Below are 26,102 nucleotides of genomic sequence, written 5' to 3' on the forward strand. Positions count from 1 at the left end.
TCATTCGCTCTCTCGCTCTCTACGTAATCGCATACACTCCTCCAAGTTCATTCAGCAGGACCCTCTAAACCGGCTCAGTGGTATGCAGATTGCCCGATGATTCGCCCTCCCTTCCCCTGACCCAGTCTCGAGCCAAACCGACGGGTTGGACAAGTCGAGATTTACAGATAAAGTGGCGACGCCTACCTAGGTAACACAGACCATTGCATATTTGCATTCCAGGCTAAACTAAGGTACAATGTTGACTGCCCCAACAACGGCGTCTACCATCTGCTGACTCGCCCCAAGATACTGTAGCGGATCGCACAAACTTGCGAGTCGATCCGCGGCAAGGGTTTCGCTGAGATCGGAGTTCTGCCGCAGCACCTCGAGGAGGCTGCGGTTCTCTTCAATCGCCGTCTTGCAGGCTTCATAAACAACGTCGTGAGCCTTTTGCCGACCGAGCACCGGCGCCAATCCCATCATGACCGCTTCCCCGACGATGAGTCCCCGCGTAGAATGGAGGTTGCGACTCATCGAATCCACCTTCACCACCAGTCCACCCATTGCAAAATTAGTCTGATGCAAGGCGCCCACAGCAGTAATGAAAGCTTCGGGAATGGCCACCCATTCTAAATGCCAAGGGCCAGAAGCGCGCTCAAAATCTGTCACCATGGCATCCAGCCCCAGGCTAGCGTTAGATCGGAGCAGCTTTGACGCAGCGAGAATGACCTCGCTGGAGATTGGGTTACGTTTCTGGGGCATAGTTGACGAGGCTCCGCGATGGGGCACGAAGGGCTCCGAGACCTCGTCAAACTCGTTCGACGACATAACGATCAGGTCGAGAGCGATCTTGCCTAACGTCCCTCCGATCAGAGCCAGGAAATTGAGAATCTCGGCGACTGTATCGCGGGCCACGTGCCATGTGATCAATGGATCTTTTAAGCCAAGTTGCGTGGCAAGCTCAGCGCGTACGCGGAGGCCAGTATCAGCATCTTGAAGCGACGCCAGCGTGCCCGCAGCGCCTCCGAACTGGACTAGTAAGCACCTCCGCTCGATTTCTTGTAAACGCTCCTGGTGGCGCAGGATACTCGACAGGTAGACGGCGCATTTATAACCGAAAGTACACGGAAGGGCGTGTTGGAGGTGAGTACGACCGGCCATCGGTCTGGCTGGTTAGCGTGAAGCTCAATCCACAGAAATATATATAAACATACGTATCGCGATACTTCTCCGCCAATCCTTTCAATACACCGACCAGCGTCTGCAACTCTCTTCCTACAAGCTTCAAGCCACGTTTCATTTGTAACATTGAGGCGTCGTCCATGATGTCTTGCGTGGTAGCACCCCAGTGGATATACTTGGCCATCTCCCCGGGCGTCCCCTCAACAAGCTGCTTGACGAGCGGCAGGACTGGATAGCCAACAATATCCGTTTCGTGGGCCAGACGCTCAAAACTGGCGGACTGTTAACCTTGTTAAAACAAAAAAAAAATTGAATACCGTACTCCAAGTTAATCTCCGCACAAGCACTGGTGATTGCCTCGCCCGCAACAGCAGGAATCACACCCACGGCTGCCTCCGCCCGCGCAAGAGCAGCCTCCACCTCGACGAGAAACCCCGCGTAGGCGTCATCAGTGAAGATGTCGCGCACCTCCTGGGTGCCGAACAGGTTTCTGAAGACGCGCGAGTCGAGTGCTGAAACGGCCATTTTGGAGATTGTATGTTGTGACAATGGAACATGTTGGGCAGTGCTGGGTCTCGACGGTTATTTCTACTTCGTGTGCTGCCTCAGGCTCCAACTGTGCTGATAGGGATTGTGCTTCTGCCGGCACTAAAATCCCCACTCATACAAAGTATCACCAGAGTTCGAGTAAATTCTGTTGTTTGGTTCATAAACCGAATGCTGGAGTTTTTTCTAGGTCTACAATGCTATAGTAGGTATAAACTACCGAAGTGACGATGTTTCTTTCAAATCGCAAATGATCTCCTCTCCAGTCAGTTAGCCATTTGACCAACACTTTTCGATGGTTATCCGGACATTCGGAGGAATACCGTCAAGATCTGGAAATCTGTGCATACGCAACAGCTTCCGAATCTCCCTGCTAGGCTGTTCAGCATACAGCGCATGTCCAACACTAATCTCATAAAGCAGTGTCCCGAGAGCAAAGATGTCATCGATCTCTCTAGAGACATCGTCACTACAGTCCGGCCGAGCATACCGCATCGAATACGATACCACGGCTGGGATGTCATCGATCCTAGATCCACCGAAATCGCCGAGTACCAAACTGCCATCTTCCTGAATCAAGAAATTGTGACTCCCAAAGTCGCTATGGATAACCTTTTTAGAATGTATGAACCGGAGGGCTTCCGCGGCCTACATTGGCCATCTTCTGCAAATCAGTGCCGGTCCATAACACTCGAGTAACGGGCCTCACTGGGTTCGCTCTGTTGCGTATTTTGACAATGCAAGATTGTCTGCAAGGGTGCCAAGTCCGTGATGTTGAAACACCAGCCCGCTAGGAAGACCATTACCCAGACTATATTCGCCGTAGTATCGCAGAATATAGGGATGACGGCCGAGTCGTTCATAAGTGCGCTTTTCTAGACATTGCAAGTTGCCGACAACTGGATGGTCAAATGTCTCTTTGATTACAAGGCCAGTGTCGGCCACCTTGACCACCTGCGAAAAGCAGCCGATGCCAGCAAGCTCTATATGCCTGTGATTTGTTTTGTCGAGTGCTTCTGCTATGGAGGCTGGTAGCATTGCCGACATCGCGACATCCAAATGGCCTGATGAGATGATTCCAAACCCAAACGCCCCGTGGAGTGGACCACTCAACCCCCACAAGGGGTGCACGGAAGCCACGTGATTGGTTTATTAGTCGGAATAAAGGCCTATCCCGGCACTACCATACTTTTGGAGGTAGAAACAAACCAGTATCGTTTACCAGAGGTCCAGATGTCTTCAATATCGATACTCCATGATGAATCAATTCTAAAGTCTTGATAACAGACGGTTGTTGAAGACAGAGTTCGAATGAAGCAAGCGGAATCCCATGCGGAAGGTGCCAGCCCTCCGCTCCTTCCACAACAGTATACTCCGTACATATCGCGCTGCATGTTTTATGCTCCCTATGCTCCAGATTAGTCATCTATGCTGTCCTGCTCTCTCTTCTGTCTGCTGCTGCTCTTCTGCTCGTCCATGTCTGTATCCCATTCTCAATGGATCTCCCCTCTTCCCCCTCTTCGCCATCGCATCTTCCTCGCAAACTAGGTCAGGCTTGGTAAGCCCCTCTCTACCTAACTGCTGCCCTGTACTGCTTTCGTTTCATGGTTAACCTTGGCAATAGTGATCGATGCCGCAAGTACGCATCCCCACAATAAACACCCCGCTGGAGGCCAACTGACTTGAAACAGAAAGAAGATAAAATGTGACGGCACACTTCCTGCTGTAAGTTTATTTACGAAGCTTCTCCAGTTTCTCCCGCTTACGCCTTAGTAGTGCCGCAATTGTGCCAAAGCCAGCAAGCCCTGTGAGGCCTCCGCGGCCTTGCAGAGGAACACTAGGGTAAGAGGTTTTGTTACCGAAGACAAACATTTCCAAGACTTGCAAAATCAGCTGGCCCAGTGTCAGCAGGCGCTTCAGACGGAGCGTAACACCGTGGCCATGTTACGGGAACAGCTAGCACAGCAGCTCCTTCAACCTGCGCATTCCACCTCAGTTGCTCCCATTCTCCCAAACGATGGCGCCTTTGGGACAATTTTACCATCATTTTTTAGCAGGCCTGGTGGTGCCTCAGATGACTCCGCGTATGTTATTAAGCACATGGGACGCATGGTTCATGACGAAGTAGGTGTGGGCCGCTTCGCAGGCTCTACTACTGGTGTTCACTTTGTGCTAAGCGTCGAAGAGGCTTGCAAGCGGACACTGCCTTTCGCAGAAACCTTCCCAGAAGGATGTCATAGCCTTTATTTGGGCCAGTCAGCCAACACCTCCGAACCAGACTCCAGTTCCCTACATGAAGACATTATCAAGTGCCTCAACCAACCTGTCAGCTTCTATCTGGAACAGATTGACGTCTTTTGTCGTTACTGGGAGGCATTCTGCCCTTTGTTCGCGCGCAAGCAGCTGGAAAAAGATATTGAAAGACTAGTGAGAAAAGTGCAAGACCATGGTCCGAACTCGGATGACGACACTGCGCTCTGTATTCTACTTTCCATTATGGGAATTAACTGCCTAACCCACAGTATGAGTGGTAACCATGGCCCAAACTCGGAATCTCCAGGAAGACAGTATATTTCGGTAGCAGGTCATATGCAGGGCCGTCTGGTTGCGCGCGCGGATATTGGATCTCTGCAGGCGCTCACTCTATTTGCCTTCTACCACCAACTATCCGGAAGGTCTCTATCTCTCATCCAGCTGAACGGACATATGGTTCGAATCGCCCAGTCGCTTGGCTTGCATCGTCATGCCAGACGTTTTCGATTGACCATGTCCGAAACCGAATTGCGAAAACGACTGTGGTGGTGGGTATACATATTTGACCGGTACGTGGTTTCCTGGAACTTAGAGGTGTATACCTAACTAGCGTAGAATCACGTCTATAATCCATGGTCTACCCCTCCTCATTAACGATATCGATGTCGACAACGACATGCCCACTGACTGTCGGCTTCACGATCTCAGCGATACTGAGCTGTTGCATCCCCTCCCCGGACAAACAACGCCTGTATTTTATTTCAACCACTTTGTGACCATGGGCAAGAAGCTATCTTCTATCCTCCACAATCTGTATACAACCACCCAGCGTCGTCAGGGTGGCATCAAGATTGAGCGGCTTGATCGGGATATGAGGGTATGGAGCCAGAATTTGGACGCCATCGAAGATGCTGGAACCAACTTAATGGTCTTCTGGCTGCGCTTACTAGCCCATCTGGCCATGGTCCTAATCCACCGCCCCGGCCTCACCTTTGCGGAGAATACTCCTGAATTTGGAACATGCCTCAATACGTGCGTGAGGTCAAGCACCGAAATCCTTCACTTGCTCGGTGGGACAGGGTCAGATACGACGCCCTATTTCCATTCACTGTGCCCCGTTGGACCAGGTTTGGTGTTTCAATGTGCTTTGATGCACGTATACTGCCAATGCAAGCTCAAAATCCTAAGCAACCTGGGAGCCAGCGATTTCCCTTCCCTACAGGAGAGTATGGGTGCTATCTACAATGCCGTCGAACCTCTGGAAAGATACAGCCAACGGGCACTATTGTATCCTCCTGGCAATTTCCAGCATCATTCAATAAATGCAACGATTAAAACACTGAAAGATGTGGCCCTCGCTCTGCAGCAATCCAACCATGGCCCCGAGCTGCCGGCGGAGGAGACTTGGCTTCCTGAAACACCTTCACTATCCTTCAGAGGCAACTCTCTCTATGACCTGAATTATATGACGGCCATGGACTGGGCCCAAGATATCTCAGATACGTTTGGTGATTTGCCCGGCTTTACCGGTTGAAGTGCACCGAATGGAAACATCCTTCCAAGTGGTTTTGAAGCGATACCCGATATAAATTTCACCTAGTTGGCATTAGTTGTCAATATCATAACCAAGACACAGCCGTAATAGCAAGCAACCATAAGTACAATTTTTACATCTATCCCCAACAACATAAGACCTCACGAGAACTAGCGGTGTCAGGAAACACATCACACACTAAATTGGATGTCATCGTCTCAAGCTGTGAGCTTGGCAATCAAAGCCTACTTTGGTGCTGGTGCTCGACCTGGGGTCTCCAACTTTCTCCACAGTCTCCATCGGTATAAGCCCTATTCCGAACACCAAGAGCGCGTGACTCCAATCTTGTCCTGGGTGTGTTGTATTTTATTTTCAAAATAATAATACTTTAATCCAAAGCAGGCTTAGTGAGTACGTGGGGGAGAATTTGCAAGCTCCCAACCCCGTGGTTGCCACTTTTGTAGCGGGCTGGTAGAGAAATAAAGGGTCAAACAAGAAAAGCACAAGTAACAAATTAAGCTTCCATAATAGATGTATAACAGAGTGTTCAGTGCATGTCAAGACGCCAATATAGGCCATGGCCTCTTGGCCTCAGCCCCAAACCGAAATGGGTAGATTTACAAATACCAGACTGAAGTTTCAATTTTCAATATCCAAGTAATTTAAAAATTTTAGTATCCACCTTGGCTCGAGGCCTCGGGCTGCCCTGCTATACCGTTAAACGGCCGGGGTTTGCATGCAAAGGCCCTGCATTCGTAGTGTGGACTTAAGTCCTTTAATACCCCAGATGTCTCCCCGGATCAGCTCTGTTCATTGCGCTTTTCTGGGACATTCTTTGGTAATGGCTTCTTCCAAGTTCCTCTGGGGATTGCGTGGCAGCTCCCTTACCCTCGCTCAGCTAGCCCTGATTGTCTGTCCTTCATATGTCCTCTTCGGTTACAACCAGTCCAACCTAGGAGGTCTCGTCTCGCTGTCTGACTGGATTGCCCTATTTCCTCGCATCGATACACACACCACGAGCGGTGCACAAAAGAGTGACAATGCCACAGTGCAGGGTGTTGTCATCGCCTGCTTCACACTCGGAGCCCTACCCGGTTGTCTATCATGCTCCTATACGTCAGACAAATTTGGCCGCCGCCCTGTGATTTTCGTTGGAGCCGTCTTGACACTTATCGGACAGATTCTGGAGGCATCTGCATTCCATCTCGCCCAGCTAGTCGTCGGTCGTACCATCCTTGGTGTCGGGGTTGGAATGCTCAGTGGGACAGTCCCAACCTGGCAAAGCGAATGCTCAAACTCAAAGAATCGTGGCAAACACGTCGTCTTAGATGGTCTCTTCATCTCTCTCGGTTATGCCCTACAGGCCTGGATCAATCTGGGCTTCTACCAGTTCGAAACCGGGCCTGTGACCTGGCGACCACCCGTTGCGCTGCCTTGCTTCCTATCCCTCGTCCTCATGGCATCCATCTTCTTCATGCCCGAATCGCCTCGCTGGCTTGCGCGCGAGAACCGGGTGAGTGAAGCCCAGGACACTCTCTCCTCTCTGAAGGACTCGCCCATCGATTCACCCGAAGTCACATCCGAGATTGTTAGTATCGAGGCGTCTCTAGAGCAAACTGCCAACCACGCCGGCAGTCTGCTAGACCTATTCAGCATGGGCGAAGGTCGACTCCTATATCGCTTCAGCATCTGCATCCTACTGCAATTCTACCAGCAGATGGCGGGTGGAAACCTCATATCGGTGTATTCGACTGTCATCTTCCAACAAGGTCTCGACCTAGACGCCCAAACATCACGAATTCTCTCCGGAGGCACACTCACATGGAAACTCCTATCCTGCTTCGTCTCGTTCTTTACGATCGACAGACTCGGCCGTCGATTCGCGTTCATCGTCAGCGGCACAGGCATGGCAGCATGCATGCTGGGACTCGCGGTGTCTACTTCGTTCCCTCGATCTGATTACGCAGCGCAGATTGTCAGCGTCCTCTTTATTTTCCTCTTCAACTTCTTCCTCCCCGTCGGCTTCCTCGGCGCAAACTTCCTCTACACCACGGAGATTGCACCAACCCGGCTCCGCGTGGCTATGTCCAGTATCTCGACTGCAAACCACTGGCTTTGGTACGTCCCATCTCTGATACTGCTTCAAACTGATACGGCTTCAAAACAACAGCTAACAAAAGACTGATGTCCAGGAACTTCGTTGTGACCATGATCACACCCGTCGCAATCGAGAGCATCGGGTATAAATACTACATCGTGTACACCTGCATCGGGTTCTGCATCCCGTTGTCGATCTACTTTCTCTACCCCGAGGTTTGTCTTCCACCTAACCTCTCAACGTCCTAGTTAAGGATATGTGCTAATGGAATAAAAGACCATGGGACGCAGCCTAGAAGAAATCGACCTTATCTTCCGCGAAAGCCCGTCCGTACTTGCTACCGTGAGGCATGCAAAGAAGAGACCGAGTATCCCGCTTGACCAGCAGCTGTCTGGCAAGACATCATCTGCACATGAGGAGGTTGTCGGGGAGAAAAGTGTTTGATTATCGGAGTTGCTAAAGTTGGCGTTGTCGCGGTAGTAGAGACATAGGCTTCAATACTCGGGTGAAGGCGACTGCACTGTAATATATTAAAACATTCCGATACTTGCTGTCTTCTACGCCTGTAGATATAGCTGTATAGTAGGTGAGTGAAATGGAAACTGGAAGCGCCGTGAATTACTAAGCACAAGCGCTTCCAATTTCCTATTAGCCACCAAAGGCTACGTCACCCCACTCTGATATAAGTATAAAACACCCCTCCTTTCCTGTTTGTCTAATCGAGAGACAGGTATCAGTATCACAATGGCATCAGGATCTAACACCGCCCTTGTTGTCCGCGTTGTCGACGGACAAGCCCCCAGACTCTCTAAAGACGACATCGCAGTCCCCCGCCCAGCAGCAAACCAGGTCCTTGTGGAACTGTCCCATATAGCCCAGAACCCAACTGATGGTAAGATATTTCCTTGAGAAATAGATATACTCGTCGTGGAAAACGGCAAACTGCTCACATTTCTAGTTCAATCGTTTGATAGCAACGCCTTCGGAGATGGCACCGTGCTCGGATGCGACTTTGTAGGCGAAGTTGTCGAGTTGGGCAGCGGCGTTACCAGACTTGCCAAATGTGATATCGTGTCTGGCCTGATTTGGGGTGGTAATTAATATCCAATCATGCTGATTCGGCAATATACTCACTCTTGTCCAGGAGAAATCAAGTACGTCGGCGCATATAGCCAGTACTGCGTGGCCGACGAACGGATCTCATTCAAAGTTCCCCAGGGCATTTCAAGAGAACGGGCCAGCACTGTTCCCCTAGCCGCTGCTACAGCCTGGCTTGCTTTACTGTCGAAAGAGTGTCTAGCGCTTGATCGCTCCAAAGCCGAGAGTACCAGCGTCTTGGTCTGGGGCGGAAGCTGTAAGTACCTCGCCTACACATCCCAAATGACAAAACTAAGGCTTTGTAGCCAGCGTTGGACTATATACAGTTCAGCTTGCCTCGCTTCTTGGCTTTGAGGTGGTAGCAACATGCAGCTCTAAGCACTCTGATCTTGTCCGCTCTGTTGGCGCCCAGCATGTATTCGACTACAAGGATAATGATGTTGTCGCCAAAATCCAAAAGGCCGTCCCAAACCTGGCTCACACTTTCGACACTATCGGCAATGCTACTTCATCCGCTACTGCCTCTCATGCACTCCGCAACGGGACTGGCAGACTGTGTACTGTGAGACCCGGAAAGGCGCACACCGAGAACGTCGCCGCAGGAACTGTTGTCACAGATGTCTTGGTGTGGACAGCATTCCTTAAAGACCACAGCTATGGGGATTTCAGGTGGCCCGTATGTACTCAACTTACCAATGTCAACTGTTTTGTGGCTGGTTAGCCCCCGGTTTGAAGGGAAAACTAACAATATATACTGGCTAGGCATCACAACATGACCACGAACTATCCAGTGAACTCTTCGAAAAGCTACCCGGATGGCTGCAAACCGGCACAATCAAACCGAACACTCCCAAAGTTTTTCATGGGTTAGACGCGGTGACAGACGGATTCCAGGAATATAGAGACGGAAAGATCTCTGCCTACAAGATTGTCTACGAAATATAGGCCGGGGGCAAAGCGAGCATTAACTAAGATAGAACAGTCTTTCAATATTGGCTTCTGCATAGCCTTGCTTCCATCAAACAGATATAAATTCCACTACCCTGTCATGCATCAACCACAGTAGTAACTCCCTGAGCAAGTTTCAACCGCTCCGCCTCTTGTTTCTTCATCTCGTGAAACGCCTTCATCCGCGCAGGAACAATCTCCTCACGCTCCGCCGTAATCTTCCACCCACCCAGCTTGTCCTTTCCCAGAGCCAACAGCGTCTTTTGCTCCACAAGGCTATACTGACTAGGATCATCACGGTCAAAGTTGAACGGCTCCTTCAAAGCAACCGGGGGATTGGTGATAATTCGTGGAACCCGCAAGCTATTTTTCGAGGCAGAGTGGCACATAAACGGATGCATCAGTACGACGTCTCCGATATTGCCCGTCATTTCATGGAACTCGCTGCACTGTGCGACAATCGAGTTGTAAAATCCATGTATGTCTGGATACTGGGACTGTTGGCCCCGGGGGGCCATCTGGGGGAATACGCCTTCGGGGTGATCATACTAAGCATTGTTAGAAAGTATATAGTAATCAATTAAACCACCAATCCAGGATAAAACGACATGTCGACTCACCAAATGCCTCGCAATAAACGGTATCCCCTCCGGACAAATCATCGTGCCACCTCCGCGCGGTTTAATATCACTAAACAGCGGAATAACCAACAGCGCCTGCTCGGGCGAATCCAAATAATGCACGAAGAAATCCCCATCAACATGCCAATTATCCAAATCCCTCGGATGCGGCGCGCGGCCCTCCCACTCCTCCGTCCCAAGATTCACAATCAGCGAGTCGCGCCAGTCCAAAAAATCATCTGAAATGCGGTCCTCGCCGCCGCATAACTCGCAAATCGCCGCCCAGGCCTTGGGTGCGAATGTACGTGCGGGCTCGCGGCGGTGGTGCGGCATGTTGATCCTCTCCTTTGCCCAGGTGGATTTGTCTGTGGGCGAGTATCCCAGTCGGACCCAGACATTATCAGTCCATTCGGCAGCTTTTTCTGGTGAGAAGCAGTTCGGGATGCGGACGAAGCCGTGTTTGAGGAAATGGGCTTTCTGTTCATCTGTTAGGGCGTAGCTGGGACTCTGCGTCCCGTTTTGTTCTGCCGTTGTCATGTTGGGTCTCGTTATTTGTATGGTATGTCAGAGCGAAGACTTACAAGAGAGTGATGGAGATACAGCTCGAAGCTGAGTATATAAGTCTGTAGCTATCGGGCTCTCCGTGTCCAAAGCGGCAATGCCCCTCAGTCTTGTGATGGTGCCGTGAGCCTGGAAGGGCGTAATATAGGCTAAATGAATAGTAATATCACCCACGAAGAACTGCCCAGCCTAATCTTGGTGCTAGATCGGCAGTTGCACGACCAGTAATAGCGACTCAAAGACTCACAAATCGGACTTCAGCATATGTGCCACTTATAGGGGAGTGCGATTGCATTACGACAGCGCCTCTGTACAACGCCCCCGCTTATCACTAGTTGCATACAGCCGATTCGCTTCCCAAGACCTGGCCTATCTACTACCTCAGGAATTGCAATCGACAGGCGAAGTTTCACGTCTGGATTCCGACAGTAGAGTTTTAACTTTGGGCGTTAATAGTGGGCGCCATATATGTTCGTGCAACAAGCACAGATCCCGGTATGTTGGCAGCGCCTCTGTAGATCGGTGTCAATGATTGAGGCAGCCTCGTGTTTCGATGTGATACCGCCAGTTGACAGGTTTACACTTGTCTGCAAGGGACTATATCTCGAGAACATAGCAGTAATAGAATTAATAAAAGACAGATGTATTGCAGCTAAAAGAAACATGCCACCAAAGTTAAACTCCCGAATCATGCTGTTCAATATCGTACTCCTCGTCATATCCATTCCACAGATTACACGTCTCCTCCAACTGATGCTGGTCAATAATCCCCTTAATCTCATCGTACCTCTCCACAAACTGCAACGCAAACCCCTCAGTCGTATGCCACCCAATATGGCAATGCATCAGCCACGCCCCCGGGTTATCCGTCTCCCACGCCATAACCAGATACCCATTCCCCGGCAGCACCGCTGTATCGCGTCTCGGCGGGTTATCCGTGTTAACAGTGCCATCCCAGGGATTCAAGCCCTGCGCGAGAATGAAAAAGTCATGCCCGTGCAGATGAATCGGATGGAAAACCGGCGCCGCCGTGCTCACGACGAGATAAACCCACTGGTCCGCATTGGGCAGGTCAATCACCGCACTCGAGTTATCCCACATCATCAGTTCCTTTTTACTTTTCCCGTCTGCGATCTGCTTCAACGTGGGGTCTTCCCAGAAGACTTCCATGGTGGTGCTGTTGAGGAACCACCGGAACAGACCGTCGGCGTTGCGGTCAGATGTAGCCTCCGTATTTTCCTGCCAGTCTGGGGCCTGGACGGTGCGTGGGACGTGCGGGACGAGGTTTTCCATGGGCTCGTCGTTGCAGTTGTCCTCGGAGTGCCAGCGGCTTGTCTCTGGGGTGCTTGGGTTATCGCCGTAGTAGAAGATACCGCGGATGTTGGTGGCGTCTTCGATGGATGAGCAGGCTCCTTGTGGGAGTGATCGGAGCCAGAAGGAGTCTGCAACGGCGGCTTGGTTTGCTGTGACGATTACGTCGTAGCGTTGGCCTGGCAGCTTTAGTACATGGCAGCAGAGTAATAATTGAAGGACGAGAACTCACCCATGGCAATATCAATAAACGTGGTGTTGAAAGGCTTAACCGGGACGAGATCCATGGAAATCACCGTTAGGATATGGTTATCGATCATGAACTTATAGTGCGTATCCAGAGCCGCATTGATTATTCGAAGACGGTACGAAGTGCCCTCTTCGACCTTCAACTTGAAGCGTTCACCGGTCTCGTCGTCTCCAGACCCGTAGGTGTTGGTCCCGTTGATCAAAGAGTTATTCAAGGTAGGAGGACCAACAACCTGAGCGTACTGGAACAGCTCAGCGGCTGTTTGATGAGACCAGTCATTCAGCATGATAGTGCCTGCGTCAACATCATAGTTCGCAGTCGCAGGTCCGTTAATGACAAGGCCCCCGGCTACACCGTCCCAGGCTTGCAGAGCCATGTGGGAGTGGTACCACGACGTACCGTATTGCTGTGCGCGCCAGCGGTACGTATACTCGTGGTTCGGAGTAATAGGGCACTGAGTTATCGAAACCACTCCGTCATTCTGGTTGGTGTTCTGCTGACGGATACCGTGCCAGTGGATGCTGCTTCCATTGAGCGTCTCGTGGAGGAGATTGCGGACATGGATGACCACCTCGTCGCCCCAGTCTGCGTAGAGGGTTGGACCGGGGATGGTCCCGTTGATGGCCATTGCAGGACGGGAATAACCATCTATGTTTGCTGTGATCTCGTCAATCTCGAGCCAGTATTCTCGCGTGACACCGGTGTTGGGGGTGATGTCGTGGTAGTTGGTGTCTATATTGTAGTCGCACCAGCTGGACCTGGTGTCTGGAGTGTTCCCGGCGCATGGGATTCCAGTGGGTGAAGATGAGGTAGTTGATGAGGTACTAGTAGACGATGAGATACTAGAGGTTGGCGAAGTGCTAGTACTCTCAGAGCTGCTGGAGGTTCTGGTGGTTGCCATCGTTTGAGTTGACGAGATGCAATCTGTATCCCCTGGACTACATGGTTCTACTCCATGTCGCCGGCTGAACTGCAGACCTGATGAACCAGGGACAAGGGAACGCTCTGCACGGCTCAGGTCATGATTGAACACCCAGGACGCAGACGCACACAATGCATATATCAGGAGAAGAGAAGAAGGGAGCAGCATAATGCCAAGGCAAGCGAATGAAAGCTGGCTCAGGAAAAGTACCCAGACACCTGGGATGCGTTGGAGATGGTTAAACTTGATATTTACGTCTTGGAAAATGCATGCGGACAGGCATGCCTTATACCTCGATGTCCACGACGCCTGCTCGGTCTCCGCCATCCAACTCACGCCCTCCACATTATCCATTTTCAGCACTGAGTACACCCAGAAGACAGCCACACTCAACGAGTGAGACAATATCCACTCATCCCTACCCAGTTTGGTTCCTGCTGTATCCTTGGCCTGAATGATGCAACATGTCACACCGACTCACCTTATCCATGTTCCCGAATACATATCTACCAACCAAAGCCTTGCTATTTCACAGCCCGTCATATCGGGCGACCACCATAGCCGTTATGACCATCCCCATCGGTCATCGGACAGGGTTTCCTTTGATAAGAAAATCAGGATAGCACCGCCGAGCCCCAATCGGCGATAGGGCTCGTCTACCGGGCGATTGGGGCTGAACCGGGCCCCCTGGATCTGAGTGATGCCTGTCAGCGCGTGGCACTTGCATGAGTTCTAAATTAGTCCAGCTCATTTATGGAGCCAGGCTTAAGCTTCAGAGCTATTGGCTGGGTGTGACGCCAACCTTGGAAACAAAAAGCAAGCATCTCGTGTTTGGATACGTAACAAAGCCGACTCGTGATTGTGGAAAGGGGGGACACTTCGTCCGTCTCTAGTCGAGGCGTTTGCCTTGAAACAATACGAACATATATGCAAGAAGCCAAGGGCTGAGAGGTGTCAGAGTACCTTTGTTTGCTTGGGGGCCTGATGGTGGTGGCTGACTCTGGCATCATATATCGGAATTCAGCCCTCCAGCTGGGTTATCCAGTCAACTTCCACATCTTTCAACTTTTGCTATAAGTCTCTACAATTTACAATAACTTCGATAGCAAGACATATCCCAAGATGCCTTTTCATTCTCTCCTGCTATTTGCGGCGTCCTGCGCCGCGCTCGCCATCGATCCCAATGCCCTCCAGGCCCGCCAGGCGGCAGCAGTCCAAGATACATTCAACATCTACGTCTATGGGAAGGGGATAAGTGGGCTTTCTCTCTTCTACGCAGACGGCAAGTACTCCGGTCTGGTACCTGCAGTTGCTGTGTTGTTAACATCTCCCAGCCAAAGCACAAATCGGCAACGCAGCCCTATCCACCGCAAAGACAGCCCAACCAGTCTACTGTAAGTCACCCCCAGCCTCTTTCAATATCTTTACTGACAAAACAATGAATGAAATCAGTTACCATCTCCGAAACCTCCCAGCATTCCTGGATCGCCCACCCTAACAACACCGAAACCAACGCAACCGCCGCGTTCCAAACTATGGCGCTCTCGCTCCCAGGTACAAACTCAGACGACAGGGATGTTGCGTTCAAGCAGCCGACAACGACACAGCTTCAGTCACAAGAAGCCAGTGTCTTCGAGTTCTACGGGGACTACGTGATGACCAACAAGAACAACACAAACTTCTACGCCGTGCCGACCGACGCGGACGGTGTGTATTCGCTGGTATGGAGCGACGTCGCGTCTGAGAATATCCCTGTGATTCTGAGAACAATGGCCCCAGTCACTGAGGCACCGTTCTAGATGGGCTATTTGTTGGGATAGTGGCGAACGACATGGAACTCTGGTGTTGTTAGTATGTTATCCGGCGTAGAGTAGGCTAATGGATCTGAGATTTGCTCCAAAGACAACCACTGAGCTATACTCCAATAAGAGCTAAATGTTTCCTATATAATTGATTTGGTGTGGTCCATTCCGTCTGTATTGGTGAAAAGGACGAAGGAAGAGGCTTGCAGTATGCAGTCTCAGCATGGCCGCTTAGGGCATGGAAGCCCCAACCACGCATAGCGCCAACCAGCACCCTGGGATTTCTCTGCTGTGGGCGAGTTTCACTTGGCAGTTCCAGGCGATTGGTTGCTTCGCTTGGGAAGGTCGAGTCACAAAATCAGCCGCATCGAAAATGACAGGTCTGATTATCTCCGGTGAGGCTGCTCGGTGCTCAGCTGCTGTACACCGTACGACTACTGAAAACTCTTATTACAATCTCTCCCAATAGTTTGTCAGTCTCGATCGGGCGATCGATTCGTCGTTTTCGGACTCACAGGTTTCACCAGATCAGGGCAGCAGTTCCACCCGGTCTTCCGTCTTACCATGAACGGTGGGTGTCTGGAGACCTCCGCCACCAAACTTACCATGATTACCTCCAGGCTGGGAAAGCATTGAATTATAACATATTTACAAATGGCCTGCATACATTCAACTCCACTCTAAGACACGGGACAGTTTCTTCCATCAGTAGCTGCCTCTACAGCGAGCTTCACCATCTCCGCTTCCCGGGAAATAAAAACACTATGGCACGTATCAAAATCCTCAGTCCTCAATTCCACGCCTTCACCCCTAACCTTGGAGAGCATAATATCCTGATAAACCTTGGGAACTCCGTAATCCTTCTGCGTAAGCACATAAGTCACCGGGATAGAACGCCACGCAACCCCCCTCCCCACCGGGGCCATCAAGGCACTCCGCGGAAACCTCACAAGCGACAGCAAGGCTGAATCAATCGTATCCTTCGAAACCGAGTCATCGCCAGCAAAGAACATCAAGCCCGGGTCAACCGGGAATGTACTCCCGTCTTCGGCCGTGCGAACATGCTCCTCGAAGATCGACTCAAATCCCGCCTCTCGAACAATATCCCAGATCGAAGTCCGCGGGGGCAGAATGTACGCACAGAGGTAGAGCAAATGGACTACACCTCCAACTCCAGCTGCAGCTGCACTGCCATCATCTGTCGTTGGAGTTGGGACCGGATAAGCCAGTCCCTCGACCGCCTCGGTGCCGACCGCCCCGCCGTACGAGTGCATGATCAAAAGGATGCGCTCGCCGGCTGCGACAAGCGAGGAAACGAGCTCCCGAACAGCATTGACGTCGTCCTGCAGGGAGGTCGTCGGCGGCAGTGATTTATTGCAGGAGGGGAGGAGGGGGCAATGGACGGTGAATCCTTGGGCCCGCAGGGCGGAGGCGTAGCTCTGGTAGTTTGCGGGGGTGTGCCAGGCGCCGTGGACGAGGACGACAGTTGGAAGGCCCATTTTTGTTTGCTTTTCTGGGGGTTTTCTCTATTTTTGGCGAGAAGTCTTTTGGGTCTGAGACTCGTGGGAACGAATGCGAGATGGATGCGTTGCTGCCTGAATGTGATCTGAGGTTCAGCTTCGTTCAACACTGCCCGGGGACTAAATTCAATGTCAGCATCGATTATTACATGAGCAAAACAGAAGGAATAAGCAACTTGATTGGCTGAAATGTATATCATGATATTGAAAGTATCTAGAGTCGTCCCGTAGACTCAAGCCTAAACTAGGTAGCTACTTGTATGCTCGAGAATCCCATTCTCAATATTAATCTGCAATTGCGCCTTGCTCGATGCTGTTCCGTGGCTGTGGGACGACACAGACGGCTTTAATCAGATCTATTTAGGGAATTGATGGAAATCTATTGCCAAAATCAATCATCCCTCTCAATCGCGACTCGACGGTGTCCGACAACCAGGGTCTTTCCGAAATCGATGCACTCGTGCATAAGTTGGCGCATTTGCATGTTATCACTTTGAACGAGACCACGAATTGATTTGAATCCACGCGCTACTCAACGACGCATGCATGCGGATATGGCGGGATGTTGCTGGTCCAAGCACGGTGCTGCGGTGGCAGTTTGCTCCGGTCAAGATCAAACGTACTTTGCGAAAGCAAGTGAGACGGCAAGGTGATGATGCTAGAGCATGCCTTGATTGTAAAATCAAGCAGCACCACATCTATACATCGCTTGTATCATGCTGCGGGTTAATACACACGGTAAGGCCCTTCCCCTATACTTCTGTCCTGCGCCGACTAGTCAAGAATTCATGTGCTACGTGCGTCCAGGTGTTTCGTAGCGGTAGTTTATACGTTGGGCGCACTGTTAGTTTTCCGTCCCAGTCGTGGTCGGCATCGGTACAGGGCCGCCTGGTGAGTTTTCATTTGCCGCAGTCAAAATCTCGACGCCAGTTTCTGTGACAAGCAGGGTGTGTTCTATGCGCTTATTAGCAGTCACCAAGGCAATCCGCAGTTGAAATGCTTTACATACCAAATTGAGCAGCCCGTTTCCCATCAACCGTCACATTTGTCCAGTTATCCGGCCAATAGACCTCCCGCGGCCTCCCCAGCGTAAGTATAGGCTCGAGCGTAAAGGTCATCCCCGGTTTACACACCCCGACAGCCTTATTCCTCGCGTAATGGGGAATCCAGGGCGGAGGGTGGAACTCAGTATTGATACCATGGCCACCCCAGGTCGCGACAACACTGCAGTTCCTGGACTTTGCATGCTTCTCGATCACGCGACCAAACTCCCGTATCGGTGTTCCAGGTTTGACAAGTTCAATCGCCTTGTCCAGACATTCTCGTGTTGTTTCAACTACCCGAACTGTTTCGGGATCTGCCTTGGCTCGGTCGCCGACGTAGTATGTTTCGTTGACATCAGCGTGGTAGCCGCCATGATACAATGAGATATCGAGGTTGATTATATCGCCATCGAGAAGGATTCGCTGGTCTGGTATTCCATGGCAGATCACCTCATTCGGGGAAGTGCACAGCGACTTGGGGAAATGGTTGTAGTTCAAGGGAGATGGATATGACTATGAATGTTAGAAACAAAAGCAATTGCTGAGGAAGATTGAACTCACGTCCCTCTCCACACAGGCCTTGTGGCAGACCTCGTCCAGATAATCCGTCGTGATCCCCGGTCTCAGCTCTGCCGCCGTCATATCTAGTACTTCTCGCGCGAACCTGCACACCTTGCGCATTCCCTCCTGGCCCTTGGCGTCTAGGATGTCGATCTTTGTCCTGCTCAAGCGCAGTTCGCCCTTTGGAATGCCAGTTACTGCCCAGTCCGGGTGTCTTATCGTCTTGGGGACAGTGCGCATCGGCGACAGCGGATAGACCGGCCGGATCGTCCCCGGGAAGGAAAATGAGGGGAAAGGATTGTATGGTCCGACACCATCCTGCACCGTGCCATTGGCGACGTTGTGGATAGTCTTGTGTTGAGGCTAAATGGGAAGCTGTTAGTCAAGTCTCTGGAGTGCCGGTAGAAAACAAAGTAAACAAACCCAATTCCTCTTGAAGCAGTCCTGGGAGCAGAAATAGCTGTCTTTTATGCCGCGCTTGAGGCAGGTTGGACACTGCAAATCGCCGGCATTATTGTGGCAGTCTTCACCCAGGCATTTCCTGGCTTCGACCATTGCAGCAAGTGATTTCCTGGTGGTCTTGTTGATGCTGCTGTCTCGTGCGGTGTTGATCCCCCCGCAAAATTCAATCCAGCAAATTATGTATTAGTCATCAACCTCCAGGCTTCGGAGTTCGGAGTTCCGCCATGGGGCCAGCGGAGTCAACCTTAATATTTCCACGTCCGCCCCGCTCCGCCATTGTATCTACACTCCACACTAGTACATGTAGCCAAGCGCTCTTATTTGGAGTATGCACCAAACTGTTGATTGGAATCATCTGCAGGATCACCCATGAAATTTCCAACTCGTTACAAGATATACTTGGTATCTCAAATTTCTCATCATATAAGGTCCCTTGAATTAAAACTAAATGTAGACATAACATATTAGTACGCAAGTATTAACCACGACTAAGCATAGAAAACAACATCACCGTTCACCATTATGCAAGTATAATGCTGCGTTCAAGCTATGCTTTCCTGTGATCATTTCAGTCCTCCCTTACCACGATCCTTTCACACTTCTTTGTTTTCGCCGCAAAGTCATCCCTGATCATGTATAAGCCAGGGAACAGTAGCTGGATCGATTGTTCCACTTCCCGCCAGTATTCAATAAGCTTTCTGCTATCAGCCTCGTTGTATCCCGGCTTTTCCATTATCCCGCAACCTAAATTATTCCAGATTAGCGTCTTCCATTTCGCATCCGTGGTTTCCATAACATACATAGCTCCAGGCCGTATATTAGCGTCCGAAGGGTCTTTTTGGTCCGTTCGCAATGTGTTCCAACCATTCTAGCGTCTAGAGAGGCCGGCCCAGTGCTGAATACGCCATAATTGTAGCATTTCACCTTAAACTGAAAGTCCGCTTCTTGGATTCCCGATTTCGACACACAGGTTTCGAGGTACCGTTGGGCGCATTTCGTTTCCGAGATATTTTGAATATCTTCAAAGAGGTGGTTGCAACGTGTGCAGTAGTCCTTGAGGTTGAATTGAGAATCCATGGTTATTTTCGTTTTGTGGTGTTCTGAATATCTAAATGTAGTAGTATTCTTCGGAAGTATTAACAGCTGATACCTTTCGACTTCGGCTGCTCAGTAGATCCCATTTGCAGTAAAGCGATGATATTGACCTCTACTTATACATAATCGGTCTTTACAGACTGCCTCTTTATGCTCCTTTCATCGTATCCCTTTTTGCTTTTTAACTAGTAATGTTTTTTACAGTTCTTATCAAACAATAGTAGACTATACAAGCAGATCGTGCCGGTGCGCTATCTTTGTTCACAGCGAAACACTTTTGAATACCTATTAGGTCTAGGCAATCAGAACAAAGTGGATTGTCACATAAATACAATCATTATTCATTACGCTAATGGGGCAGATCGATGGGCAGATTCGCTCTTTGTTAGAGTATAAAGTGATAGTTGCTTCGTCTTTACCATCCTTTACACGAGTCCTCGCAAGGCGGCGAGACTTGTACGGGATAGACAGCCCGGTAGTTTTGTCCTTTGATACCTGCGAGCACGGCTCGGACAGGGTTTGGCCTCGTTCGCGTCTGTTTCCAGAGAAATCTGCAACCTCTTCTACAAACTTTAAATGCGCCTTCTGTGGGATTATTTGTCCGTATGCGAAGGGCTAGGAAAGGCACGGAAGTAAGAAAAACGCCGCATGACTGATATAATAGACCGAACGCTAACCCTAATTATTTACACAGGCTTCATGAATCATTTGATATGCAGCCTTGTGTCTGTACATATGAGGACTGCGCTGAACCGAACCGCCTTTATGCCACGCGGAAAGGCTGGGAGGAACACGAGGCCCTAAGCCATCGACCTAAATGGGCATATTTTCATCCAGGAATGGAGGTTTGTTATTCAAGCGAAGAATTCAAGGCACATCTACCCAATGAAGACAGACAACCACCCCCGCCGTCAGACATTAAAGCCATTCTTGAGATGCGTGACAGACCGTCTCAACAAGTTCTAGGAAACGGAAGTCGACCAGACGGTTCCTAGTAGGCGATTTGCTCTGCTATTTATATTATTTAATGTTATTTAAGTTGATTCTCTGACTGTATATTGACGTCTCCCAGTCTGTATATGCGGTGGTGACGTCAAGATCTCGCTCCAGTAAAAGCACTGATAATCCATTCAATTATATTCTATCAAAAAGCTCACAAAATTAAATTCGCCAAATTCTGCGATATTCAATCCATTCCTGCAAAATGGTTAAAGACAGCAGCACCGTGATCAGGTTGGCGTCCTGGACCCATCCCCCTACATTCTAACACAGTCCAAACCACCTAACAACATCCAGCGAATTCAACGGCCTCGTCAACATGACAGCCAACGAGCTACGCGACTGGCTCAAGGAAGAGCAATCGCAGTCATCGGGGTGGCAGAACGAGTCCGGTTCTGGTGAAACGATCGGACACGAAAGGTGATTCCCCTGCTTTTCCTCCATACTGTCCATGGTATACACCCCGATGCTGATAACGCCACATTAACACTTAGCGGTCGCAAAATCGTCTCTATCCTCGAGCACAATCCCTCCAAAGAGCCATCTGAGTACTCGGACGAAGACGTCGACCATATGCGTCGCGTCGTGTCGTATTGCAAGCGGCATCTGGCGCAGGAGGAGACGGCCAAGCAGGATACGACGAGTAAGAGTTATCGGAGCTTGAAGAACTGGGGACATGATGTGTTGAAGGAGTGATTCACTGCGTTATGCTTTCTCTATACCGGATTTATGGTGGTAAGGTATAGCTGGCTAAGCTTATTTAGTATGAATGTACATGTCCTTGTTCTCTCTTATCCCTGATAGGCCTCACAGATCCTGCATTACAGTTTATTTCAGTTGATGTGTTTTGGTGGATATTCATCTCCTCGATTCCAGGATGGATGTGTCGAAGGCAGACAAAGACAAAACGAGACTAAACTGAAAGACGATCAGGCGGCAGCGGGGAAGTTTGAAAGTTTCACTTCATCCACTTCCATCTCCCTCACCAGCAAGCGCATCTAAGATAAAAACATCACTCAGAATGCCATCCAACGAAGCAAACAGCGCCGAATCCGACTGGGCGATCGACCCCGCCGTCTTCGCCTTCACGCCCCGCAGCCTGCGCGTTGTGTGCATTGGCGCTGGCTTCTCGGGGCTGATCATGGCCTACAAACTCAAGCACGAACGGCCATTGGACTACGTCGATTTCACCATCTACGAGAAGAATCCTGAGGTTGGAGGAACGTGGTACGAGAATGTTTATCCCGGGGTTGGCTGGTATGTTTTTTGCCAATTGTCTAGCACTCGTACTAATATTCCACAGTGACATTCCAATTCGTATGTTACGACTCTCTCTCTCTTCCTGGATCTGAATCTAACAATTCACTGAAGATAGCTATATCTTCCCCTTCAACCCCAACCCAAACTGGTCACAATGCTACGCCAAAGGTCCAGAGATCCAGCAGTACATCCTCGATACAGTCGAGAAATTTGAATTAAAGGAGGAAATCCAGTTCAACACAAAGCTCACCAGCGCGATCTGGAACGAGAACGAGGGGAAGTGGGAGTTGAAGCTCCAGCGCGGCGACGAGGTGCTCACCGATAAAGCCGATATCGTCGTCGACGGCAGTGGTGTCCTCAAGTATGTCTAACACTTTCATTATTTATACTGGAGAATACTTATATTCGCAGCAACTGGACCCTCCCCGACATCAAAGGCATCGACACCTTCCAAGGAAAACTCCTCCACACAGCAAAATGGTATTATCTCCCATCTCATTCCATCGAAACGCAGACTAACAGGCCAGGGACCCGACCTACAACTGGGATAACAAACGGATTGCCGTCATCGGGAACGGCTCGTCTGCACTGCAGGTCGTCCCAGCTCTCCAGCCGAAAGCCGGCAAGGTGGTGAACTACATCCGGAACCCAACCTGGATCTCAGTGAATCTTGCTGGTGACATCACAAAGGATGGCATGGGCACAAACTTTGCATACACGGAGGAAGAAAAGAGGCTGTATCGCGAGGATCCTGCTGCGTTCCGGGAGTATCGGAAGTACATTGAGCGGTCGTGCGTTCTTCCCAGTCTACCTACTTACCTATCCACTGACCTTCTATACCAACCCATTGCCCCATGCCAACCACTAATACTGTTTACAGGATAAACGGCGTCTACAAAATCATGCTTTCAGGCTCTCCCGAAAACGCCTTCCTGCACAACATCGTCACAAACGTAATGCGGTCCCGACTCGCCTCAAACCCACATCTGATCGACAAGCTCATGCCCAGGTACGAACTCGGTTGTCGCAGACTCAGTCCAGGCGATGGGTATCTCGAGGCGATGCAAGAGGCCAACGCACAGTTCAACTTTGATTCTATCACACGCATCACGGCGACCGGTATCGTAACAACAACAGAAACCGGTCAAGAGGTAGAGGAAGAGTTCGACCTGATTGTCTGCGCAACGGGTTTCAATACGTCTTTCATTCCAGCGTGGGAACTGATCGGGCGGGACGGACGGCAGTTGGCTCAGGAATGGAAAGATGTACCGCAGGCGTACTTTAGTCTCTGCACTGGGGGAATGCCGAATTACTTCATGTTCGGGGGCCCGAATGCCCCTGTTGGACATTCCTCTGTGCCTGTGATGCTGGCCTGGTCGGGGGATTATATGCTGGATTGGATTGAGAAGATTGCGAGGGAGGATATCAAGTTCGTTCCTTTCTTTACCTGGCTCGCTCTACTTATGTGGGATCTAACAATAACTTCTTGCAGTTCTGTGGTGGTGAAAGACTCGGTCGTTGCTAGCTTCAACCGCTATGCAGTGCAGAGTCTGAAGCGCAATGTCTGGTCGAAGGGGTGCACGGCGTGGTACGGCAAGAAGGACGCGTCCGGGGAGGGTAAAGTCGTGACGGCGATGTATCCGGGGAGTATACTGCACTTTAAAGGTATGCCGTACTACATAAGCCGTGGAGAATTGCAACTAAAAGCTGGCAGAGTTCATCAAAACGATACGCGGCGAGCACTTCGATATCAAATACAACAGCTCGAACCCATTCCGGTATTTGGGCAACGGCGAGCTGGAGATGGAGCGGGCAGAGGGGGGAGACCTTGCTTATTATTTGTAGTAGAAAGGGTATAGATGCATGAATCACTAAACCAACCAGGTATCAATCATAACTCGTAAACACAGGCAAAGATAGAGATCATCACCTCCTCCACGACACCTCGCTGTCCCCGGGTCTCGCCAGCGCCCTCCCACAGCGCCTCACCTGCTTATACACCAGCTCTTTACCCAGATAATCCTGCGTGGCATCAACAATCGTCTCCATCTCACCAACAGCATCGAGCTCAATCTCCGCAAGCCCATTCGGCACATCAAACCGGAACAACCGCCCATCATCATCCAGCTCGCTATGCTCCTGCGTGAATTTGTTCGTCTCAACCTCCGGACACACAATCGCACACTCGCCTTTACTCTTCCCAAACACTCCCCCTCCCGCTGCACTTCCACCTCCACCCCGTTTAATACTCGGCAGCCCCGTCCCAATCGACACCAAACACCTCAGCTGGCTCTCCAAACTCGTCAGCCGCCAGACATTCTTCGCCTCGATCCACACCTCGCGGATGGGATTATTCGTCTGCGCCGCGGAATCAGTGAAGCGCCGCCGCGAGGGACCGAGCGCAATCGGTTCGAACAGCGCCGCGTTCGCAAACGACGCTACGCCCGCTTCCCAGAGCCGGGTTGTCTTGTATAGCTCCGCCGGGCAGTACTTGCTGGGGTAGCTAGAGAGCGGGATGAGTTTCTGTGTCGAGGCGTCGGTTACACAGGAGAATCTGACACGATCAGCTGCTCTCCCCTTAAACCAAATGACCGCAGAGAATAAAATAACCGCAGGGGATAAAATAGAACAAGAGAATAAAATGAAAAGGAAACATACACACGACAACTCAAATCCACATCCTGCATCAGAATCTCGCGATCCTCATACCCCATCTCGCGGAGGACACTCTTAAGCGCGAACTCCAGTTTGCGCCGGTCATGCTTCGCCTTGCGCTTGGACATACCGGCCATCGTCAGCGAGAGGCGCTTCTTGCGCCCGAATACATGCTTGCACAGCCGGCTGTACTCGACGATGCACTGGTCGATGTCCATCTTGAGGCGGCCGAGCATGATTGCTAGCAGCCTACGTACGTTCGTTAGTAGTGGTGGTATGCAGGTATGCAAGGAAGGTAACGCACCCACCCGAGCCCGTCCCCCCGATCATATCGAAAAAGTCGCACGGCTTGGGCGGGTTCTCGCGGTCGATGGCCTCCATGATGTTCTTGAGGATGTGCAGGGTCGACAGGGCGCGAACGCCGCCGCCGTCCAGCGAGAGGATGTTGAGTTCGCCCTCCGCCATCGGTCCAGTATACGGTACTCCGTACGCCGTAGTAGGCTCTGTAGGTTATTGCGGAATACTGGTGAAGTGCAGATAGTTAAATATATCTGCAGCATAGCCACGAGGATGCGCGCTTTATTTGCAGGGAGTGGCAGTCTCACCGCCACGTCAATTTTAATGCGATTCGTGCCTCGCGGCCTAACCTGCATTAGCACCGAGTATTATAATTATATCTGGCTGTGATTGGCTGCGTCTGCAAAATTGTTTCCCGTGCTGGAGAGGCTGTTTTTCAGTATGACTCTTATGGACACACTCTGCAGGCAGTTTGCAGTTCCCCAGGCTGTCGGTCGGTTGAACACTACTGTATTCTTATGGGTACATTATTGTCAACCGTCACACACTTCATACAGGAAGATTTCCGATCTCGTTATAGAAGTAGAGCCATATTCTTTTTTCGAAATAGTTGTTGCCTAATGACTAGCACGAACGCTTCATTGATCGCCTCACTGAGCCACACTCGACAAACTATAATGCCCATCACTGTTCTATTCTTGTACCACACATTCAGAACAAAATAGGAAGACGCAAGCTCCTCTCACGGCCAACTGGCCATAAGTCCTTCTCGGTCAAGAGCCTTAACTTCATATTAGCAGCCATTATTATCCTGGTAAAATCTCTCTGGAGTTCGCGCAAGACAACTAGGCTGCTGCCCAACAAGAGTAAAATAGGGCTTGAGGTATTCAACATTGTCCGTATTCGGAGAGGCAATTGTTTAGTTTGCCGAGATATTATTGACTTCCTAGGTGGTTACAGTTTGTTTCGCTATATGTTACAGAGTACTAGGTAGCCCTAACAAGATACTTAAACAACTTCCATTCACCAGCCAAGACATGCACTGAATTATCTTCAAACCCTACTCTTGCCCTATCAACTCACGGACTAGTTCTTACGATGAT

General features: G+C 50.5%; 15 protein-coding genes across 15 annotated transcripts; 6 read left to right on the top strand and 9 right to left on the bottom strand.

Moving 5' to 3' along the window:
* Positions 1–228: 228 nt before the first annotated feature.
* On the bottom strand, positions 229–1,689 carry APUU_60081A (class-II fumarase/aspartase family protein; the record flags this gene model as incomplete). The annotated part of the gene is made up of 3 exons (XM_041706886.1): positions 229–1,147; positions 1,197–1,436; positions 1,487–1,689. 3 exons carry the CDS (start codon positions 1,687–1,689, stop codon positions 229–231), a joined length of 1,362 nt encoding a protein of 453 aa, XP_041559227.1.
* Positions 1,690–1,980: 291 nt separating this feature from the next.
* On the bottom strand, positions 1,981–2,205 carry APUU_60082A (uncharacterized protein; the record flags this gene model as incomplete). The annotated part of the gene is made up of 1 exon (XM_041706887.1): positions 1,981–2,205. The coding sequence occupies one exon, from the start codon at positions 2,203–2,205 to the stop codon at positions 1,981–1,983; it is 225 nt and encodes a 74-aa protein (XP_041559228.1).
* Positions 2,206–2,358: 153 nt separating this feature from the next.
* Positions 2,359–2,748, bottom strand: APUU_60083A (uncharacterized protein; the record flags this gene model as incomplete). The annotated part of the gene is made up of 2 exons (XM_041706888.1): positions 2,359–2,371; positions 2,420–2,748. 2 exons carry the CDS (start codon positions 2,746–2,748, stop codon positions 2,359–2,361), a joined length of 342 nt encoding a protein of 113 aa, XP_041559229.1.
* Positions 2,749–3,206: 458 nt separating this feature from the next.
* On the top strand, positions 3,207–5,497 carry APUU_60084S (Zn(II)2Cys6 transcription factor; the record flags this gene model as incomplete). Its single annotated transcript, XM_041706889.1, has 5 exons — positions 3,207–3,268; positions 3,335–3,349; positions 3,402–3,435; positions 3,487–4,532; positions 4,579–5,497. The coding sequence occupies 5 exons, from the start codon at positions 3,207–3,209 to the stop codon at positions 5,495–5,497; spliced, it is 2,076 nt and encodes a 691-aa protein (XP_041559230.1).
* Positions 5,498–6,338: 841 nt separating this feature from the next.
* APUU_60085S (sugar porter family MFS transporter) lies at positions 6,339–8,039 on the top strand (the record flags this gene model as incomplete). Its single annotated transcript, XM_041706890.1, has 3 exons — positions 6,339–7,615; positions 7,690–7,810; positions 7,872–8,039. 3 exons carry the CDS (start codon positions 6,339–6,341, stop codon positions 8,037–8,039), a joined length of 1,566 nt encoding a protein of 521 aa, XP_041559231.1.
* Positions 8,040–8,339: 300 nt separating this feature from the next.
* On the top strand, positions 8,340–9,638 carry APUU_60086S (zinc-binding alcohol dehydrogenase family protein; the record flags this gene model as incomplete). The annotated part of the gene is made up of 5 exons (XM_041706891.1): positions 8,340–8,487; positions 8,554–8,688; positions 8,740–8,949; positions 8,999–9,369; positions 9,456–9,638. The coding sequence occupies 5 exons, from the start codon at positions 8,340–8,342 to the stop codon at positions 9,636–9,638; spliced, it is 1,047 nt and encodes a 348-aa protein (XP_041559232.1).
* A 101-nt stretch (positions 9,639–9,739) lies between these two features.
* Positions 9,740–10,798, bottom strand: APUU_60087A (uncharacterized protein; the record flags this gene model as incomplete). Its single annotated transcript, XM_041706892.1, has 2 exons — positions 9,740–10,189; positions 10,262–10,798. The coding sequence occupies 2 exons, from the start codon at positions 10,796–10,798 to the stop codon at positions 9,740–9,742; spliced, it is 987 nt and encodes a 328-aa protein (XP_041559233.1).
* Positions 10,799–11,497: 699 nt separating this feature from the next.
* On the bottom strand, positions 11,498–13,284 carry APUU_60088A (uncharacterized protein; the record flags this gene model as incomplete). The annotated part of the gene is made up of 2 exons (XM_041706893.1): positions 11,498–12,312; positions 12,366–13,284. The coding sequence occupies 2 exons, from the start codon at positions 13,282–13,284 to the stop codon at positions 11,498–11,500; spliced, it is 1,734 nt and encodes a 577-aa protein (XP_041559234.1).
* Positions 13,285–14,427: 1,143 nt separating this feature from the next.
* APUU_60089S (uncharacterized protein) lies at positions 14,428–15,104 on the top strand (the record flags this gene model as incomplete). The annotated part of the gene is made up of 3 exons (XM_041706894.1): positions 14,428–14,599; positions 14,640–14,699; positions 14,758–15,104. The coding sequence occupies 3 exons, from the start codon at positions 14,428–14,430 to the stop codon at positions 15,102–15,104; spliced, it is 579 nt and encodes a 192-aa protein (XP_041559235.1).
* Positions 15,105–15,787: 683 nt separating this feature from the next.
* Positions 15,788–16,606, bottom strand: APUU_60090A (alpha/beta hydrolase; the record flags this gene model as incomplete). The annotated part of the gene is made up of 1 exon (XM_041706896.1): positions 15,788–16,606. The coding sequence occupies one exon, from the start codon at positions 16,604–16,606 to the stop codon at positions 15,788–15,790; it is 819 nt and encodes a 272-aa protein (XP_041559236.1).
* An 865-nt stretch (positions 16,607–17,471) lies between these two features.
* fpaI (putative methionine aminopeptidase, type I) lies at positions 17,472–18,786 on the bottom strand (the record flags this gene model as incomplete). The annotated part of the gene is made up of 4 exons (XM_041706897.1): positions 17,472–17,581; positions 17,637–18,183; positions 18,232–18,594; positions 18,655–18,786. 4 exons carry the CDS (start codon positions 18,784–18,786, stop codon positions 17,472–17,474), a joined length of 1,152 nt encoding a protein of 383 aa, XP_041559237.1.
* Positions 18,787–19,261: 475 nt separating this feature from the next.
* On the bottom strand, positions 19,262–19,770 carry APUU_60092A (uncharacterized protein; the record flags this gene model as incomplete). Its single annotated transcript, XM_041706898.1, has 2 exons — positions 19,262–19,437; positions 19,494–19,770. The coding sequence occupies 2 exons, from the start codon at positions 19,768–19,770 to the stop codon at positions 19,262–19,264; spliced, it is 453 nt and encodes a 150-aa protein (XP_041559238.1).
* Positions 19,771–21,106: 1,336 nt separating this feature from the next.
* APUU_60093S (DUF3140 domain-containing protein) lies at positions 21,107–21,483 on the top strand (the record flags this gene model as incomplete). The annotated part of the gene is made up of 2 exons (XM_041706899.1): positions 21,107–21,207; positions 21,282–21,483. The coding sequence occupies 2 exons, from the start codon at positions 21,107–21,109 to the stop codon at positions 21,481–21,483; spliced, it is 303 nt and encodes a 100-aa protein (XP_041559239.1).
* A 325-nt stretch (positions 21,484–21,808) lies between these two features.
* Positions 21,809–23,892, top strand: APUU_60094S (flavin-containing monooxygenase; the record flags this gene model as incomplete). Its single annotated transcript, XM_041706900.1, has 8 exons — positions 21,809–22,044; positions 22,091–22,104; positions 22,159–22,408; positions 22,459–22,527; positions 22,575–22,838; positions 22,928–23,476; positions 23,540–23,712; positions 23,762–23,892. The coding sequence occupies 8 exons, from the start codon at positions 21,809–21,811 to the stop codon at positions 23,890–23,892; spliced, it is 1,686 nt and encodes a 561-aa protein (XP_041559240.1).
* Positions 23,893–23,973: 81 nt separating this feature from the next.
* Positions 23,974–25,167, bottom strand: APUU_60095A (uncharacterized protein; the record flags this gene model as incomplete). The annotated part of the gene is made up of 3 exons (XM_041706901.1): positions 23,974–24,601; positions 24,706–24,951; positions 25,007–25,167. 3 exons carry the CDS (start codon positions 25,165–25,167, stop codon positions 23,974–23,976), a joined length of 1,035 nt encoding a protein of 344 aa, XP_041559241.1.
* Positions 25,168–26,102: the final 935 nt, after the last annotated feature.

The sequence above is a fragment of the Aspergillus puulaauensis genome, chromosome 6 (assembly GCF_016861865.1).
Source record: "Aspergillus puulaauensis MK2 DNA, chromosome 6, nearly complete sequence".
Taxonomy (NCBI): Eukaryota; Fungi; Ascomycota; class Eurotiomycetes; order Eurotiales; family Aspergillaceae; genus Aspergillus; species Aspergillus puulaauensis.